Source organism: Salmo trutta, chromosome 1 (assembly GCF_901001165.1).
Source record: "Salmo trutta chromosome 1, fSalTru1.1, whole genome shotgun sequence".
Taxonomy (NCBI): domain Eukaryota; kingdom Metazoa; phylum Chordata; class Actinopteri; order Salmoniformes; family Salmonidae; genus Salmo; species Salmo trutta.
In genome coordinates, this window is record NC_042957.1 from 33,065,767 (window position 1) to 33,082,718 (window position 16,952).

At 51.5% G+C, this 16,952-nt stretch overlaps 1 protein-coding gene across 2 annotated transcripts in view; it reads left to right on the forward strand.

Annotated features, from left to right (window-relative positions):
* LOC115194308 (midasin) overlaps window positions 1–16,952 on the forward strand; it is a 43,960-nt gene that overhangs the window by 24,723 nt on the left and 2,285 nt on the right. The window contains exons 56-98 of one of the 2 annotated variants that reach the window (XM_029753931.1): window positions 4–217; window positions 308–554; window positions 792–915; window positions 1,078–1,245; window positions 1,551–1,765; window positions 1,971–2,376; window positions 2,538–2,650; window positions 2,795–3,464; window positions 3,593–3,754; window positions 3,975–4,257; window positions 4,487–4,725; window positions 5,352–5,447; window positions 5,807–5,901; window positions 6,121–6,245; window positions 6,467–6,628; window positions 6,760–6,943; window positions 7,078–7,261; window positions 7,424–7,577; window positions 7,802–7,948; window positions 8,070–8,196; window positions 8,463–8,568; window positions 8,768–8,883; window positions 9,135–9,539; window positions 9,646–9,866; window positions 10,040–10,177; window positions 10,443–10,624; window positions 10,877–11,038; window positions 11,205–11,342; window positions 11,574–11,712; window positions 11,949–12,124; window positions 12,252–12,383; window positions 12,556–12,700; window positions 13,390–13,688; window positions 13,793–13,951; window positions 14,042–14,143; window positions 14,481–14,679; window positions 14,827–14,994; window positions 15,078–15,232; window positions 15,342–15,431; window positions 15,580–15,695; window positions 15,913–16,087; window positions 16,596–16,669; window positions 16,775–16,889. In XM_029753931.1, the coding sequence (XP_029609791.1) occupies window positions 4–217; window positions 308–554; window positions 792–915; window positions 1,078–1,245; window positions 1,551–1,765; window positions 1,971–2,376; window positions 2,538–2,650; window positions 2,795–3,464; window positions 3,593–3,754; window positions 3,975–4,257; window positions 4,487–4,725; window positions 5,352–5,447; window positions 5,807–5,901; window positions 6,121–6,245; window positions 6,467–6,628; window positions 6,760–6,943; window positions 7,078–7,261; window positions 7,424–7,577; window positions 7,802–7,948; window positions 8,070–8,196; window positions 8,463–8,568; window positions 8,768–8,883; window positions 9,135–9,539; window positions 9,646–9,866; window positions 10,040–10,177; window positions 10,443–10,624; window positions 10,877–11,038; window positions 11,205–11,342; window positions 11,574–11,712; window positions 11,949–12,124; window positions 12,252–12,383; window positions 12,556–12,700; window positions 13,390–13,688; window positions 13,793–13,951; window positions 14,042–14,143; window positions 14,481–14,679; window positions 14,827–14,994; window positions 15,078–15,232; window positions 15,342–15,431; window positions 15,580–15,695; window positions 15,913–16,087; window positions 16,596–16,669; window positions 16,775–16,889 (7,827 nt within the window). The remainder of the gene's footprint in view (window positions 1–3; window positions 218–307; window positions 555–791; window positions 916–1,077; window positions 1,246–1,550; window positions 1,766–1,970; window positions 2,377–2,537; window positions 2,651–2,794; window positions 3,465–3,592; window positions 3,755–3,974; window positions 4,258–4,486; window positions 4,726–5,351; window positions 5,448–5,806; window positions 5,902–6,120; window positions 6,246–6,466; window positions 6,629–6,759; window positions 6,944–7,077; window positions 7,262–7,423; window positions 7,578–7,801; window positions 7,949–8,069; window positions 8,197–8,462; window positions 8,569–8,767; window positions 8,884–9,134; window positions 9,540–9,645; window positions 9,867–10,039; window positions 10,178–10,442; window positions 10,625–10,876; window positions 11,039–11,204; window positions 11,343–11,573; window positions 11,713–11,948; window positions 12,125–12,251; window positions 12,384–12,555; window positions 12,701–13,389; window positions 13,689–13,792; window positions 13,952–14,041; window positions 14,144–14,480; window positions 14,680–14,826; window positions 14,995–15,077; window positions 15,233–15,341; window positions 15,432–15,579; window positions 15,696–15,912; window positions 16,088–16,595; window positions 16,670–16,774; window positions 16,890–16,952) is intronic. The other variant, XM_029753940.1, reaches the window with a different exon arrangement.

A 16,952-nucleotide genomic window follows, 5' to 3' on the forward strand; every position in this document is an offset into this window, starting at 1 on the left:
CAGCTGGAGTCTGTGGCTGAGTGTGCTTCCCAGCTGAGGGTCCTGAGCAGGGCCCTGGACGTGGGTGACCTGAGGCTGGACAACACAGCCTCCCTGTGGAGACAGGAGCTGGTCCGCCTGCAGGGAGCCGCTCTGGGCCTGGACACCAAGGAAAGACTGCTAGAAGCCTGGGGCCTGGTCCTGCTAGCCAACAACCAGCTAGAGCCCCAGAACTCCGGTAACCTGGTGCTACGGAGTGAAGTATATGTGTGTCGATCTGACAGTGTTTGCATCAACTATTCATTATTCCATTCTATTCTGACCCCAGGTGTCCTAGAGAGGCTGGTGTCGTGCGTCCAGCAGCAGCAGGATCACATGACCTCGTGCGGCCTCCTGGAGGTCCGCCCCTCCTCCATGCACGACGAGGGGGACCAGGGGGACAGCGCCCCTCCCTGTAGAGAGGTGCTACAGCAGCTCAGCCGCAGGGCCCAGCTCTGGCCTCTCATGGAGGAGCTGGCCGTCCTCAACCAGCTCAGGCTCAGCACCGACCTGCTGCAGCTGGCTCTCACACAGGGGTAAGAGGACGGCCAAACTGGCTCAATGGAGGAAGTACACTTCATGACGGATGGAGGATTATCTTGCTTTACTGAATCCGATTTTGAAATCATGCCTGAAAGTATGTAGCGTTTCAAATGTGTCATCTTTGGCATATTAGAAACCTCACACAAAAGCAGCAATAACGCCATCAAAAATACGTTTGTCGTGTCACGTAGTTGTATCGATAACTAGCTAGTGTTGACTTTTGCCCACAGGGACAGGGAGTCAGAGGACAGCCTGCGTCGCGAGGTCTCCCAACACCTGCGCTTCTGTCTCCAGTCCACCCCCATGAACGTCAGCCAGCTCCAGCCTCTCTGGTTCCTCCTCAGCAGTGACCGGGTCAGTGGTTCAACCAGTTCACCCTCAGTATGATTGATTTATCGTGTTGTTGTGTCGTCCTTCAAGAGGACATCCCTGTACCTGTGCCTCAAACAGAACAGACGATGTGGTTTTGTGTCATGCGTTGTTGACTGTGGTGCCTGCCTGCATTTCCCCTCCCAGCCTGTGGAGGAGCTGCAGTTTGTGTGGTGCGATCTGCTGTCAGAGGCCCTGTGGGCCCTGTGGAGCAGCAGTGTGACCGCTGACCCCGAGCGCTGGCTGAAGTGGGACCCCCTGTGTCCTGAGGGACAGATGATATCATCCAAGTCACCTCTGGGACCTGAAAAAATGGTAGCTAATGTAACATGTATGATATTAGAGAGGCTCACAGCTTGCCAAAACAATCTCAATGTGGGTTGATGTCAATGATGTTGGTTTGATTTGTGCATCAGGATTTGGACCCATTTACATCACTGAATTTAATTCCATTTCCTGCCATTCTGATTCCAATATGTTACTTCTTAACCTTCTTACTTCTTAACCTCAGTTGTACCACATACAGAGCCGACTGGTGGACGAGATTTAGTGAATTATTTAATTGGATTTGAGTTTTCCATAAATGAGGCGTTCACTCACTCTCCTTGCGTCACCTCCAGGGTCCTGACATGCTGAGCAAAGCTGTGTGGTCCAGGTGCATGTTAGGGGTTCTTAGCAGCAGCGAGACAGGGGGACGTTGGGACCCCACGGGGACGTCCCTCCTGTCCTCGTCCCGGGTCACCCTGGGGGAGTGGAGGGAGAGGACCGAGCAGCTCCAAGACGTCACCGCCGTGCTGTGGGACAACATGGCTGTCCCGGCCCTGGCCGAGTTCAGGTACACGCGCTGGAGAAAGACACGTGCACCTCAGGCTTATAGAGAGGAATCATATAGAACGCTGACACTGTCAATAGGAAAACTCCTTACCCTACCTATATCAAGAGTGGTGCACACAATCTGTGGTTTTGGTGCATATCTATTAATATCCATTTGACTCGGCTAGATGATCTCTGTCTCACCCTCTCTCTGTTGGTTCTCTCAGGAGTACTGACCTGCGGCTGCAGGGCGTGGTGCTGCGCAGGCAGCTACAGTCCCTGTCAGAGCTGCTCCCCCCAGGGCTGCAGGAGGGCTACACCGAGACCTGCGAGAGCCTGGTGGAGGACCAGGACCCTCTGGTAGCTGCCCAGGAGGTCCAAACCGCCCTCAGGGACTTCCTGCCCCCCAACCTGCTCCCTGAAGGCCTGCTGGACGCCCTCCTCACCTGCCTGCAGCAGTTTGTCCAGAACAGGGTCCAGGGCTCCATCCGCGTCCAGGGCTTCAGCCAGCTGGTCCGCTCCGGGGTCTTCTGGGTCAACATGGGCCTGCTGCAGATTAAGACCTGGACCCCACAGACCATCTTTGACCCGGCCGTGAAGAGGGCCTACAAGCTGGACTACGCCCAGGAGGAGGTGGGCCACTGTCAATGCAGCATTCTCTTAATCCTTTCAACCTTGTAGAGTGTAGTAATGACAGGAGATATTAAGTCTGGTCTTTTTTTAACATTGGAGTTGAGTGTCATTCTCTTCCCCTATATGTGACGTCGACAGTGTCCCTTTCTTCTCTTTCCCAGCTGGCTTTGCTGCAGGAGGAGTGGCGAGGACGCAGTCTGTCCTCTCAGCTGCTGACCGGAGTTGAGCTGGAGGAGAGCAGCACCACCGACGGCTTCCAGCATCCTCGCATCAGGTGAACAACCGTCCGCAGTATCAGAACTCAATGTGTCCACAGACACCATGGCAACATATTACGCATTTGGCCACAGATAGTTCTGGTTGACTGGTTTTTGCCAGATTGGGGTCTTTTTAAACGTGATTGTCTCTGTTTTCGCAGGTACCTGTGGATCCGTATGCAGCAGTTGAAGGAGCAGATAGCAGAGCTCTCCAGGAAGCAGGCCTGCAGGCCCAACGAGCCCCAGTACGGCAGGCTGTTCCAGGAGCTGCAGCACTACCTCTGCAGCATCGGCCAGCCGGCCGCTGTGGAAGACATGCTCTCCCACCTGCTGAAAGCCCTCCAGGGGAGCGGCCCCAAATTCAGGTCGGGGACTCAGGGCCTGCTGAAGGAGGAGGCTGTGTGGCAGGCATCGCAGCACCGCTTCGCCCAGAGGCTGGTGGAGGAGTACCCGCTGTACCCTGACGTGGTGGGGCCCCTGAGGACCGCCATCCTCCAGCTCCGGCACGGCATGAGGCTGGTGGCATCCCAGGTGGACTCCTCCCTAACCCCCATTCCTGGCCTGCCCAAGCTGGTGTCCTGCCTACTGGCCTTCCCTTCCATCTCCCCCAGCCTGCCCTCTTACCTGGCCAGGGCAGACTACCTGTGCTCCAGGGGCTGCATGGATGTTCTGAGGGGCCTAGGGAAGCTCTTGCCCCAGCCGGACCCAGATCACGTGGTCCCAGAGCCAGGGACGTTACTCCTGAATGCTCTGCTGTACCTGCAGTGTCACGCCCTCCTCACAGGCCAGCTCAGCCAGGACACACTCAAACTCTTCAGACACATCTGTCAGGTGGGCGTCACAACTTTTGATTGGATAACATTGGATGTCGACTTTTTGATTGGCATTTGTTGATCTTATTGATTGATAGTCAGGTGGACCAACCAGTGTTCATGTTGTTTGTCACGCGGTATGTCCAGGCTCTGGTGAACGAGTGGGACGAGCAGGAAAGACGTGCGCGGGAGAGAGAGCAGCTCGAGGCCAGTCTGTACCGTCACCGCAGCAGACTCCACGGAACGGGCCTGAGCGAGGACGAGCAAGAGGAGAGAGACTTCCGACGCTGCTTCCCCCAGTTTAACAAGGTACAGTCACTTCAGGGCTAGCCAATGGATCCAATGTAATCTCTCTCTTTAGTTTGTTACATTTCACTATCACCTAGTCAACTTTTGCAACCGTAAACAACCTGCCTCTCTAACTCTCTCACTTTCTCTTCTGTCTCTCTCACTTTCTCTCATCTCTCTCTCTCACTTTCTCTTCTCTCTCCCTCTCTCCCTCTCTCTCCCTCTCTCTCCCTCCCCTCAGGACTTTTCTGACATCACTGCCCAGCCCAGTCTGGAAGGACCGGCAGACAGGGGAGAGCCAGAGGAGGAGGAAGTGACAGAAGATCCCAGCGAAGCTGGCTGCCTGTCTCCAGCCTGTATGAACACTGTGGTACAGGTCCATCAACGCCTCTGTCTGGGCTACACCCAATCACTGTGGTACCAGGCCAGTGCTCCAGCCAATCACAGCAGAGATCACATCCGAGCTCTGGTCTCCTCCTATCAGACCACAGCCCCTGTGATGTCACGCTTCTACCATCTCATGGGTGGGTAGTACACTTAGTCACGCCATGTCTGTATTTATATCTACACAATTACGCAAAAGCTGAAATTGAGAGGTGTCGGGACTTTTAAGCCCTGCCTACAGGCATGTTATCCTATGATTTAACTGAATCCTGCTCTTCTCTTTAGAATATTTCCATAAATCTACTGTTTGCTGTGTTAAGACATTATGACTTTTGTCTAAAACGGCATTTCCCCCATCGTGGCCCTCAGACTCTGAGATGGACCAGCAGATGACAGGCACCCAGCTGCTCCTCAGCGCCCTGCTCCAGAACACTGTCCAGGGGACCCCGGGGCCCGAGGGCCTGACCCTCCAGCCAGACGGGCCCTATGACTTCTACCAGCAGCCCAACATGAGCGAGGCCCGCCTGTGTCTGCCTGTACTGGAACAGCTGGCCCTGGCTGTCAGACAGAGGCTGGAGGAGTGGCCGGAGCACCCTGCCCTAGTGCAGGTAAAGAGCCATGACTGACCTAACCTATGGGCTTATAAGTGTCTCGTATCTCATATCCCCTAGTAAGGGTTCACTGATCTTAGTAGTTAAGTGCTATTTTTAAATGAATGATACTTAATCCACTTCATTCCCGTGCGGAACATAAGGCTTTCACGAGAGAGAAATTGAACATTAAAGACATGATAGATCAGACGCATATTATATAAAGGCGTGAGATCTGTAGAAAGACGGAGTGGCTGTGGAATGTGCCGGGTGGACGGGAGATCAAAGGATTGCTCTACGGGAAGCAGATGAACATCTGTGGATAAGGCGAAGGAGGGGTTGAGGTCAGATCCCCTGAAGGGAGTAAGACGGGTTTTACTACCCTCTTCCTGTTTAACCATAAGATGTAAGGATTGGAGAGAAGGAGGAGTGTCTTTAAGTGGGAGATATATATATATATACCTGTGACGGGTGAGAAATGTCTGGTTGTCTGAATTACAGCTGTCACGACCCTTTCGGGAAGAATTCAACTTGGTTAAGCTTCTCTAGTGTCCGTGAGATATTCACTCTGATAAAATAAGAACCTGACAGTAAAAACTCAGGTGTTTAGTGTTGCTGAGCGCGCGTCCGTCTCTCTGTTCCAGTTGACGGTGGTGATGGAGAGGATCATGGGCTTCAGTCTGGCCAGCCCACTGGCCAAGTTCCTCAACGGCCTGGAGATCCTGCTCAGCAAAGCCCAGGTGCGTCCTCCTGCCACTACTGCTGTTACGCTCCCTCTCTTAGCCTGGTCCTAGATCCAGTATGTCTGTGCTGTCGTGACCATAGGAGTTGGCAAGACCGTACAAACAGACCTGTGACCAGGCTATCCAGCGGCGGCAGGTAGCCTAGCAGTTTAAGAGCGTTGGGCCAGTAACCGAAAGGTCGCTGGTTTGAATCCCAGAGCCGACTGGGCTTCATAACCACTCCCCAAATGTCTCCCTATAGCCCTGAGCCCTAGTCATAAGTAGTGCCTTGTAAAGGCAATAGGGTGCCATTTGGGACATATCTTCCTATCATGGCCCTAACCCTGTTCTAACTTCACCCCCTTTGCCCTCCTCAGGACTGGGAGAACAACGCCAGCCGCAAGGTCTCTCTGAGGAGGGAGCTGGAGCCTGTCACTAACCTCATCATCCAGTGGCGCAAACTGGAGCTCAAGTAAGGCACAGAAAAAGCAGGCAGGGTTATACTCCTGGTTATGATACTGTTACCTTTTTTTTTATCACGCGTATAATAACATTTTCTGTTGGAGTTATTGTAGTGTAGACGTGGTGAGAAATTAGTATGCTTTTTGACATGGTGAAAAATGGATCCGGTTTCCCACAACCCGCTAGACTTTAAGGCCTTTCTATTTTCTTTCTTTCTACGCCTCAACAGCTGTTGGTCCAGCAGTCTGGACAACGCCTTGAAGCGTCACACAGAGAGATCCACCAAGCACTGGTTCTCCCTCTACCAGCTGGTTGAGAGGTACCTGGAGGAGCAGAGGATGGACACCAGCACAGGTACCTATTGCACATCCATGAAAATGTTGGGTCACATTCATAAGGTACCGAACGGAAGTAAACAGACTAAAACAGGAAGGGACTACCTGGACCTGTCCAATAAGAGAAACCATTTTTTTTTGTTTCCGTTGAAAAAAAGTTTCAAAGCGTTTTCCATTGCATGTCCTAATGAACACTGGAGTATTAGCCAGCTAACTCTCCCTGTCCTCTGTTGTCTCCAGTAGAGGGCGATCTGTCTCTGGAGAGTCTGTCCCTGTCCACGGTGTCGTCCACGCTGCAGGCCTTCATGGAGGGGTCCACTCTAGGGGAGTACCACACGCGGCTGGCCATGCTGCTCAGCTTCCACTGCCACCTCCTCCTGGCCCCCAGCCAGCACGGAAAAGGTGGGACCCAACCCAGCGTCACCTCGCACACTTTACACACAGTAGTCTGCGCTAAGTCGGTTGACTTGGTGTTCACCTTTTTCAAACGTGCAGATGTAGTCCTGACTAGGAACTCCTTCCTGCTTTCACAGAACCTCTCTGCAGTCTCCTATGGAATCTGCACAAGTACTACACGCAGTTCTCAGAATGCATCCAGACCAAAGTCACTCAGCTCCGCCAGCCCATTGAGAAGGAGCTCAAGGACTTTGTGAAGATCTCCAAGTGGAACGACGTCAGTTTCTGGTCCATCAAACAGTCGGTGGACAAGACCCATCGGTAAGACTGCCTGTTAATAAAAGATCCTCATTTTCTTGTTTTATTAAACAAATGACCGTTAAACCGTACCATTTGAAGCTTGATCACAATCCAGTCAATACATGACAATGTCCACCACTCTTATGGTTTCCCAGCACCCTGTTCAAGTTCGTGAAGAAGTTTGAGGCAGCGCTGAGCGGGCCGTGTGCCCCGGCACTGATGGAGCAGGGCGGCAGTGCCAGCCTGGACAGTGTGGATGCCAACCAAGAGAACACCCCGCTGCACAGGCTTCACCATGCCCTGAAGAACGCCCTCCCTGGCAAGGCCAGAGACCTACAGGTGCAGTACAAACCACCCTATAGCCACAATCACTCTAATCTGACACAAAAACATTATTTTTCTGACTCATAAAATGACAGTTTGGACCAGTATCGTTATCCATTCTGATGTTGGCAATGACTGTGCTTGTGTGTTGTGTGTGTGTGTGTGTGTGTGTTACAGAGTGAGTCCCCAGAGGAGGACCTGGTAGGTGTGGAGCCCTCATCTCTGCAGGGCCGTCTTCCCCTCCTCACCAGGAAGATGAGGAAGATGTGTGTGACCCTGGTGAAGAAGAACCCCCTGCCCGAGCTCTCTGAGGACCTGGACGTCTTCACCGGTAAGAGCTGGAGAAAAACTATGGCCTCACAAGTTTTAGATGAGAAACGTCTGCTTGTACCGCCTCGTTGAGAATCCATCACGAATGACAATGAGAAAAACCAAAGATATCAAAGGTTTTGGATGAGAAATGTTTGCTGAAGTTCTACTGCCTCGGATTAGATTGTTGAAAAAGTCCCTCCATGATTGTAGTTTTGACTAAGGTATTTGTGGTTTTTATTTCAGGGGAGATCATCAGCAACCTGCGTGACCTCCAGAGCCTCACGATCGACCTGAAAGCTGAGAAGGAGAAGCAGAAGTCCGAGGTCAAACACATCCTCCAGCAGAAGCAGAGGGCTCTGTCTGACCTCTTCAAGATGCTGGCTGAGATCGGTGACTCCCTCTACATAGACTTTGTATCCCAAGTACATCTTATGTCAGTGTGGTAGAACACTGATACTGTACAGTATTTTATGACCGGAGTTTTATTGACGGTGCTGCTGTCTTCGTGCAGGTCTGTCCTACCGTAAGGGCCTGAACTGGAACAGGACAGCGGACCCAGAGGAGACCCTGTGTCTGCAGCCGCTGGAGCTGCAGACCGCCCTGGCAGCAGTCAGGACCCAGGAGCAGGCCGAGAACAGGTAAGACAAGACGCTCACACCTGGCTGCTACACACACACACACACCTGAAATATTACACTCTGAATAGCTGTGCGGTACGTCTTTGAATAGCTGTGCGGTACGTCTTTGAATAGCTGTGCGGTACGTCTTTGAATAGCTGTGCGGTACGTCTTTGAATAGCTGTGCGGTACGTCTTTGAATAGCTGTGCGGTACGTCTTTGAATAGCTGTGCGGTACGTCACGGAGTACCTGGTTGACTGTGGCATGGAACTGTGTCTGTTTTCAGTTTGTTTACCGAGATGAGCGCCGCGTGGGACGGCTGTCAGAAGTACTTCTACCGCTCCTGGGCCCGCAGAACGGCCATGATGACTGCTCTCCAGAGCGCTGCTAAGGTGAAAGGCTGAAATGGAATGACCGACAGATTGACTTCATTGCAACTGCGGTATATCGGTTATTTTGTGTGTTCTAAATGTTGTCACTAAATGGGTTCTAAACCACGTAGTTTGAACTGTGTGTGTGTGTGTGTGTGTGTGTGTGTGTGTGTGTGTGTGTGTGTGTGTGTGTGTGTGTGTGTGTGTGTGTGTGTTCCAGGAGCTGGGGATTGGGAACATTGATCGGTGCCGAGGCTTCTCCTCCCACCTGTTCAAGCTGCTGCTCAGACAGAGGCGACGCCTGGCCAAGCTCACGGAGCAGTGGGTCCAACACAGGTGAACCTTAACTTCTAACCTATGACCTTACACCTCAGAGCTTACAGTTTGGGTAGAGGATCTGTGTATCTCTTGGTATGGTTGTGTCCAAAATGGCACCCTGTTCCCTACATGGCACCTTATTCCGCATAGGGCCCTGGTCAAAAGCAGCGCACTATATAGGGTTCTATTTGGGAGACAACTTGAGGATCTCTATCTGTAGTTGTCATTCTAACACTGCTTTTGGCTTGTATCCCCTCTAACACATGCAGGAGGCTAACAGTCAGTGTTCAGGGCATCCAGGCTCACCTCCGGGCCCACAATGAGGACGCTGGTGGCCTTCCCCCCCAGGCGTCTCTCCAGGGCTGGGTGATCAAGGCCCAGGGCCTGTCGGTGCAGTGTGTCACCCTCCTCCAACAGCTCTCCTGGCTGCTGCAGTGTTGCCCTGAGGGCCCCCATCAGACTGACGGGTCAGGCGGGCAGAGGGAGCCCACCCTGAGGTACCCGTCCCCCCTGGCGTCTCAGAGGAAGCCCCCTGGGTGTCTGCTCAGGAGGGGAGACCCGGCCTGGAGCCAGCTGAGCCAGCGTGTGGCGGACATGTTGGGTCAAACCCAGAGCCTGAAGGAGGAGCTGGATGCAGTGGCACTGCAGTCCACACAGGGGGCGCTGCACTCCTGGTAAGGCCTAGGAGCACAAGATGGCATTAGGAATACCGATAGTACTAAACAGGAACTTAACACAGGTAAGACCATTAAGCTTTGTCTTTCCTCCACATCTCCCCAGGAGCCACTTCTCTGTGTGTTGCTCGGGCTATGACCGGCTGGGCTCCGTGACGGCACAAATGCCCGCGGTGGAGCAGCTGTTCACCACCCCCGAGGGCACGGCCGACACCCAGCCTGGCCTGACCCGGGGCTTGCAGTACGTCAGAGGAGAGGTGGAGGCCGCCCTGACGGAGTTCACCACCTGGAAGACCCAGCTGCTCTCCCTGGGCCACGGAGACGCAGGTGAAAACAGACCGATCATGCTTAGTTAATCAATCAGTCGCATGTATATTATAATGCCCGTTTCAAAAAAAAAAAAAAAGTGTATTACACTGGTGTTAAAATTGTATCAAAGTGTTATTGCATTGTTAAAATAATTTTCCCTCCACCTCTTCCAAACCCCCCCCCCCCCTCAGATTACCAGCAAACATTCCGCTCAGAGTTCTCTGCTGAACTTGAAAAGGCCATCAACGCTGTGCTGGTTGCCGTGCAGACCCTGGTGAAGAGGAGGGAGGGGGAGCAGCAGGGAGAACAGCAGACAGACACCAAGAGAGGTGAGGAGAAGACCCCCTGCTGTCTTCCTCCAATAACACACCTGGGTCATATTCACTAGGCACCAAAACGGACAAACTGGGAGGGGCTTTACTTTGTGTCCTTGTGTGGTTATTCTCCTGTAGGAGAACTGTCTAAAAAGCGACCCAGGCAAGCCAGAGTGAGACTGGGCCAAGATGTATTAACGTGATCAATCCTAGGGTTCTGTGAAGTGTGTTGGTCATTGATTGGGAATGGGGATGTCATTTCCTGTCGTATCTGTTCCAGAAGGTGAGGAGGAGGCGCCCCAGGAGGACCTGCTGAAGCCTGGTCACCTGAGCCGCCTGCTGGAGGAGGAGTTAGGAGCAGAGGTGGCGTCTCTCTCGCTGGGGGATGTCAGCGACACGCTGGAACAGCTAGTGGAGAGACTCCGGGTCCACCGAGACTCCTGTCCATCTCACCAGCTCCAGGTGGGTGCAGTCACACAGCATATACTGTAGCCTATACCGCCCTCTAGTGTAGTGGAGATATAATACTAAAACGCAACGGTTCTGTAAGGTAGCCAACCATGTCAAAGTCGCCATAGGAGATCATTATTTCTTTCTCCTGAGGTTTTCTGAACGATGATGTCCTGTCGTTTTCAGATTTGCTTTGTTCGTGAAATTCATACGTCACCGTTGACCTTCTGTTTTACTGCTTTGTCCCGTGTGCTGTGTTTTTAGGAGCTGAGTGAGGCGTGCAGGCTGCTGGCGCGTCTGGAGCCCATGCTGGGGCTGTACTCGGAGCTGGTACGCTATTATCTGGCCGTGTCACTGGGAGCCCACAGGAGCACTGGGAAACTGCTCTCTGTCCTGGCCGGCATCTTCACTGAGCTAGCCCAGAAGGTACTGTATCCATTCTACTGGGATCTGCTTTAAAACATTAGGACAAACTGTAGTTTCAGTACCTGTTTATTCCTACTGTTTGGGTAAATTACCTACGCTGCGGCGGTGCCTACAGTACAGCTGCTTTTTTTTCCCTTGTTGATTGTCCTGTTGTCTTGTCCTGCAGGGCTTCTGTCTACCCCAGGAGCTGATGGAGGGAGGGGACGGAGAGGGGGCCACAGAGTTCCATGACTATGAGGGCGGTGGCATCGGAGAGGGAGAGGGCACCAAAGACGTCAGCGACAAGATCGAGAATGAAGAGCAGGTGACGCCTACAAGAATGACAACATAATGCAGACACTATAAGATCTATGTTTTTTTGACTAGCGTTGCTAATGAAAGGCCGAATCCTAACTTCCACTAAAGTCTCATTTCACTTAGTCTCCCACTGACATCAATACATGACTAAGTAAAAACAATATACTCGGTGAGAGTTGGGATTCACCCCAAAGGTTATAACGTTTCGCTAGCTAAAACTGTTCCGTTTCTGTCGTAGGTGGAGGACACGTTCCAGGAAGGCCAGGAGAAGAAGGAGGAGGAGCCTGACAAGAAGAACATTGAGGAGGAAGACAACGCCATCGAGATGTCCGAGGACTTTGACGGCCAGATGCATGATGGAGACCAGCAAGAGCCAGGTGGGACGACAGACCTCTTTAACGCACAGCCTCGTGGCAGTCTGAACTTTCTCCTGGGTCATGTTCATTAGGCAGCAACGGGAGAAAATAGACTGAAACATTAAGGGACTACCTCCAATTTGTCCAATTAAAATGCTCATTTTCATTGTCTGTTGCAAAACAGTTTTCTGTTTCATGCCCTAATAAACCCAACCCTGGTCTCACGTCGCAAAGCGCTCTTGGTTATTCCTTTTCAGGTGAAGATGATGAGGAGGAGTCTGACAAAGAGGAGGATGAAGATCTGGATAAGAAGATGGGTGACCTGGGCGAGGGCCAGACGGACACGCTGGATGAGAGGATGTGGGGTGATGATGAGGATGACGAAGAAGAGGAGGGCAGTGACGAGGAGGAGTCAGGCCAAGGAATGGACCAGGTACGGGGAGAAAGAATTGGATTAAACTGTTCACATATCTGACAGCGAGTGCGGTATCTACCACTTGCGACCAGTCAGCATGCTACTGTATTCGTTGTTTAGTAATTGTTCTTCTGTTTGTCTTCAGGGGGAATCAGAACTGGTCGCCAAGGACGACAACCTGGATGCAGCTGACCCCAAAAAAGACAAGAACAAAGACGACAAAGACCAACAGTTGGACGAGGAGGAAAAGGAGAAGATCCACGAACAAGGGGACGAGGTACGCTTTAACTAGGAAACGATGTTTACTTCGAAAGACCAGTAGTTTGGTCAAACTATCCCTGGCTGTGTGATGAGCATGCGGCCACTAAATCTCAGGCTGTAGTTGGGTGTGTGTTTTAGCAGGACTGCCAGACCGTATCTGATTGAGTTTTTCTGTTTGTGTGTTCCAGCGGGAGTTTGATGAGAACGAGGTGGACCCGTACCACGGGAAGCAGGAGAAGAAGCCTGACCCAGAGGCCATGGACCTGCCTGATGAACTCAACCTGGACCAGGAGGAGGAGCAGGTTGGGGACGAGGAGGAGGGAGAGGGAGAAGGTGAGGCTTCAGCAAGGGTCAGGGGTCAACAGGGGAGGAGAGGAACATACCTGGGTTCAAATATTATTTGTCTTCTTTCAAATACTTTCAGTGTTTGAGTGCCAGGTAGGCAGGGTTTGCACTTTGGGACTATTCCATTGGGTCCATTGTGCCAGGCAAGCTTAATTAAAGCCCCCATGCAGTCTCTGTAATTTTATTTTTAAATCATCACTTTGTCTAATAAATTACTGTGTTTATGTAATGAAAATAACTCCAATATATATTTCCCTGATCCTCCTTTGGCCCTTGAAATGCTCAGTCTGATTTTGTGGGCTTCAGGAAACACATTTGAAGATATTTACATCCCTGATTGGCTGATAGGTGTAGAGCCCACCCCCTTACCCAGATGAACAGTCATTGGTCTATTATAATCAGATCAGGATGTGGGCCAAAAGTTCCAACCCACCCGAACAGGCTGAAATTCCTAGCATTTGTTTCCAAATAGATCTTGCACAAAAATGGCATTATCAATTTCAGAGTTATTTTGACCTCCGCGTGGAAATATCTTTAATAAAACAGGACAATCGTGTTTTTAGCTTTACTTTCCTTTGAAGCGCAGCTAAATAATTAGAAAGATAATAAATACTATTTGAGAGGAACAGGTGGAGACACCACAGAACCAGTGTCTGACAATTGTTTATTTCCTCCAGAGGAAAACCCGTTCGACATTGACGCGAAGCCCATGGAGCTGGACGAGAAGGAGGGAGCAGAGAAAGATGAGGAGGGAGGAGCGGAAGAGATGGCTGAAGATCAGACAGACAAACAAGGAGAGGAGGAAGGCCAGGAACCAGAACCCAAGACTGAGGAGGAAGAGGGAGGTGGAGGAGAACAAACAGAGGAGGACAAAGAGGCGGCCGAGGAGGATGAGGAGGAGGAGAAGGACGAAGGACGGGAGGCTGGGAAAGAGGAGGACATGGCCATCCCTGCAAACGAAGGCCAGAAACCAAAGGTTGTTTGACTTGTCTTTTCTTGCACATTGGGGATTCAGATGTACCTAGAACAGATTGTTTTGCTAGTCGGGTGTTTAACACCTTTCTTCGTCATTGCCCACAGGAGGAGGAAGAGGAGGGTACGGGTGAGGATGAGGAGCAGCCAGAGTCGGCAGAGAGGAAGGAGCACAACACGGACGGTCAGACGGGAGAGGAGAACGTCCAGAGTGAGACGGCCGTGGAGCTGGCAGGAGAAGCATCCGAGAGAGACCAAGCTAAAGAGGTACACGCCCACCTCACCCAACCCATTTACAGCCCGTGTAAATGTCTAAATCCACACATTTGACCCTCTTGTGTTGTTGTTGTTGTCCAGGAGCACGGTAGCGGAGCGGCTGATGCCAGTCAGTCAGAGGGACACGAGTCCAAACTCATGGCAAGGATGTCCTCTCAGAAACGGAGCCAGAGCAAGACACAGGTATGTCTGGTCAACGAATCTCTCCGGCCGGTGTCAAACTCGTTCCACGGAGGGCCGAGTGCCTGCGGGTTTTCGCTCCTCCCTTGTACTTGATTGACAAATTAAGGTCACTGATTACTAAAGAACTCCCCTCACCTGGTTGTCTGGGTCTTAATTGAAAGGAAAAAACTAAAACCCACAGACACTCGGGCCCTCCATAGAATGGGTTTGCTCTGCAGTGTGTTCTTGAGTTGAAGTGAGACCGGAACATTTCAAAACGGGCTACAATTCCGTTTTTGTGTTTTAAGATGAGCAATATATTTCCAAATGGGTTCTAATTCCGAATTGGCTGTTCCAGAGCTTCAAGAGGAAGCCTGGGCAGGCGGACAACGAGCGCTCGACGGGCGACTACAACGAGCGCATCAGCAAGCGCCTGCGAACAGTGGAGAGCAGTACGGAGAAGACGCAGGAGAGCAACCAGACTGAGGCCCGGCAGGAGTCGGACCTGTACGAGCACATCAAACAGGGAGAGACCGCCTACGACACACAGACATACGGTGAAGCAGCAACGCACCACAGAACACTGAGCTGCACAGATATCCATACCGCGGAGTTCACTTCACACTTTTATCATCGTCGGAAGACGATGGTCGGAGACGACAACCGGTACCGTTCTAAAACCATGGTCTCTTGACATGTTACAGATGTTGCCAGTGCAGACCAGCAGAAACCAGCCGGAGCCCCCCAAGAGGAGGACCAAGAGGATGAGGACATTGCTATGGATACAGAGGAGCAGGAAGAGGACCTGCAGGCTGTTGAGGCGCAGGAGTTGAAGCCAGAGAAGCTGGAGTCGAACAGAGCGTCCCAGAAAGGTGCTCCAGCCATCTACTCATGTCGTGTGTGTGCGCGTTTGCCTGTTGTTCGTGTGTCTTACTGTGTCTGTTCTCCACTGTAGGTCTAGACAGCGGAGAGCTGGAGGCTCAGAGGCAGTGTGAGGAGGACGAGGAGAGGCCAAAAGACACACGGGGTCACAGTGACGAGGAGCACCCAGAGAGGAGCACAGAGTCTACCTTCCACACCGTCCCAGAGCTGCTGATGGACACACTGCAGGTACCCGAGAGATGATCCGAGACCTGCTTTGTGCTACTAATGAAACAGATCTGTCAGAAAGCTCTGGAGCGCTCCGTATAAGATTAGCTGAATGTCTGTGTGTCCCCAGAACCCAGTCCGCGACCCAGAGGAGCTGAGGAGGGAGATGGAGCTGCAGCTGGAAGTCTGGATGAAACAGGCCCCTGGAGACCGGGAGGAGGTACCGGCACTTTGGATGTCCTGCAAAACATTCCTAACACCGGACACTATTTACCCTGTCATTTTCTGTTCCCATTACCTACCACTAGAAGTTCAGATCTCTGTGTGAAACTGAGATGTGCAACTCATGCCGTGGTCTTGCCCTATAGGAGAGTGCAGCGGCAGCCATGTGGCACCAGTACCAGACGTTGACCTCGGCCCTGTCCCAGCAGCTGTGCGAGCAGCTCCGTCTCATCCTAGAGCCCACGCAGGCCGCCAAGCTCAAGTGAGTACCTACCGCAACCCCTAGATCATTCAGGGAGCATGATCATTGGTCGACTATTAGACAACACTCACAGACTAGAAGAGGAACAGGCTTTTGCAACCTTTTCTATTCATTCATTTCTATTTTTTCTTTTCATTTTTAAATAACGTTTTTTATTTTTAATTTCAGTACAAATATTCAAAAAAAAATATTATTCTGTTTTCTCGCTGTGTCACAGAGGAGACTTCCGCACAGGGAAACGTCTGAACATGCGAAAGGTGATCCCTTACATCGCCAGTCAGTTCCGTAAAGACAAAATCTGGCTGAGGAGGACCAAGCCCAGCAAGAGAGAGTACCAGATCTGTTTGGCCGTGGACGACTCCTCCAGCATGGTGGACAACCACTCCAAACAGGTACAGTAGGCCTTCTCAGAGGGATGAGTGGATACAATAATACAATAACCTTAGAGCGGGGATACAGGCGGCCCGTGGGCCAAAACCGACCCGCAAGGGATTTTATTTGGCCCCCCAAAGTTTTTAGCAAAATAAAATAATCAAATCACCAGGAATTAAGCTACAAATGTGTTTAATTTAAGACATCTGTTGATCAAGTATTCCCACAAATAAAAAAAGAGACCTGATTGTGTCTCAATGTAATGAAGGTATGAAATTATCATTTTCAAATACTATCTCTTTTTGGCCCCCCGACCAGCCGCTCCGAGTCTAGCTGCCTTAGTCAGTTTGCTGCAGGAACAATGTATAAATCCCAAATGGCACACTATTCCCTCCACAGTGCACTACTTTTGACCAGGGCCTCATAGGTGTCTGTTCAAAAGTAGTGCCCTATATCGGGAATAGAATGCCATTTGGGGAACAGACAATGTCTCATTAATGTCTCCCCTCTGTCTCCCGTGTGTCACAGCTGGCCTTTGAATCCCTGTCTGTTATCGTCAACGCTCTCACTCTCCTGGAGGTCGGGCAGGTGTCCGTGTGCAGGTGAGAGGAGCGGCCCTCTGTAGATGAACGAATATTGATGTCCAGGTGTTGCTCTTCCCCAGACAGTGCTGTTACATCTGTGAAATGTTTTGGTTGTCACCTCAGCTTCGGTGAGACGGTGCAGCTGCTCCATCCGTTCCAGCAACAGTTTAACGACCAGTCTGGCGCCAGGATACTGAGGCTCTGTCAGTTCCAGCAGAAAAAGACCAGGATAGCCCAGGTGGGGTCCCGCTGTTTTTTTGTTTGTTGTTGTGCTTGATATCTTTGTTTTCATGAATTGAAC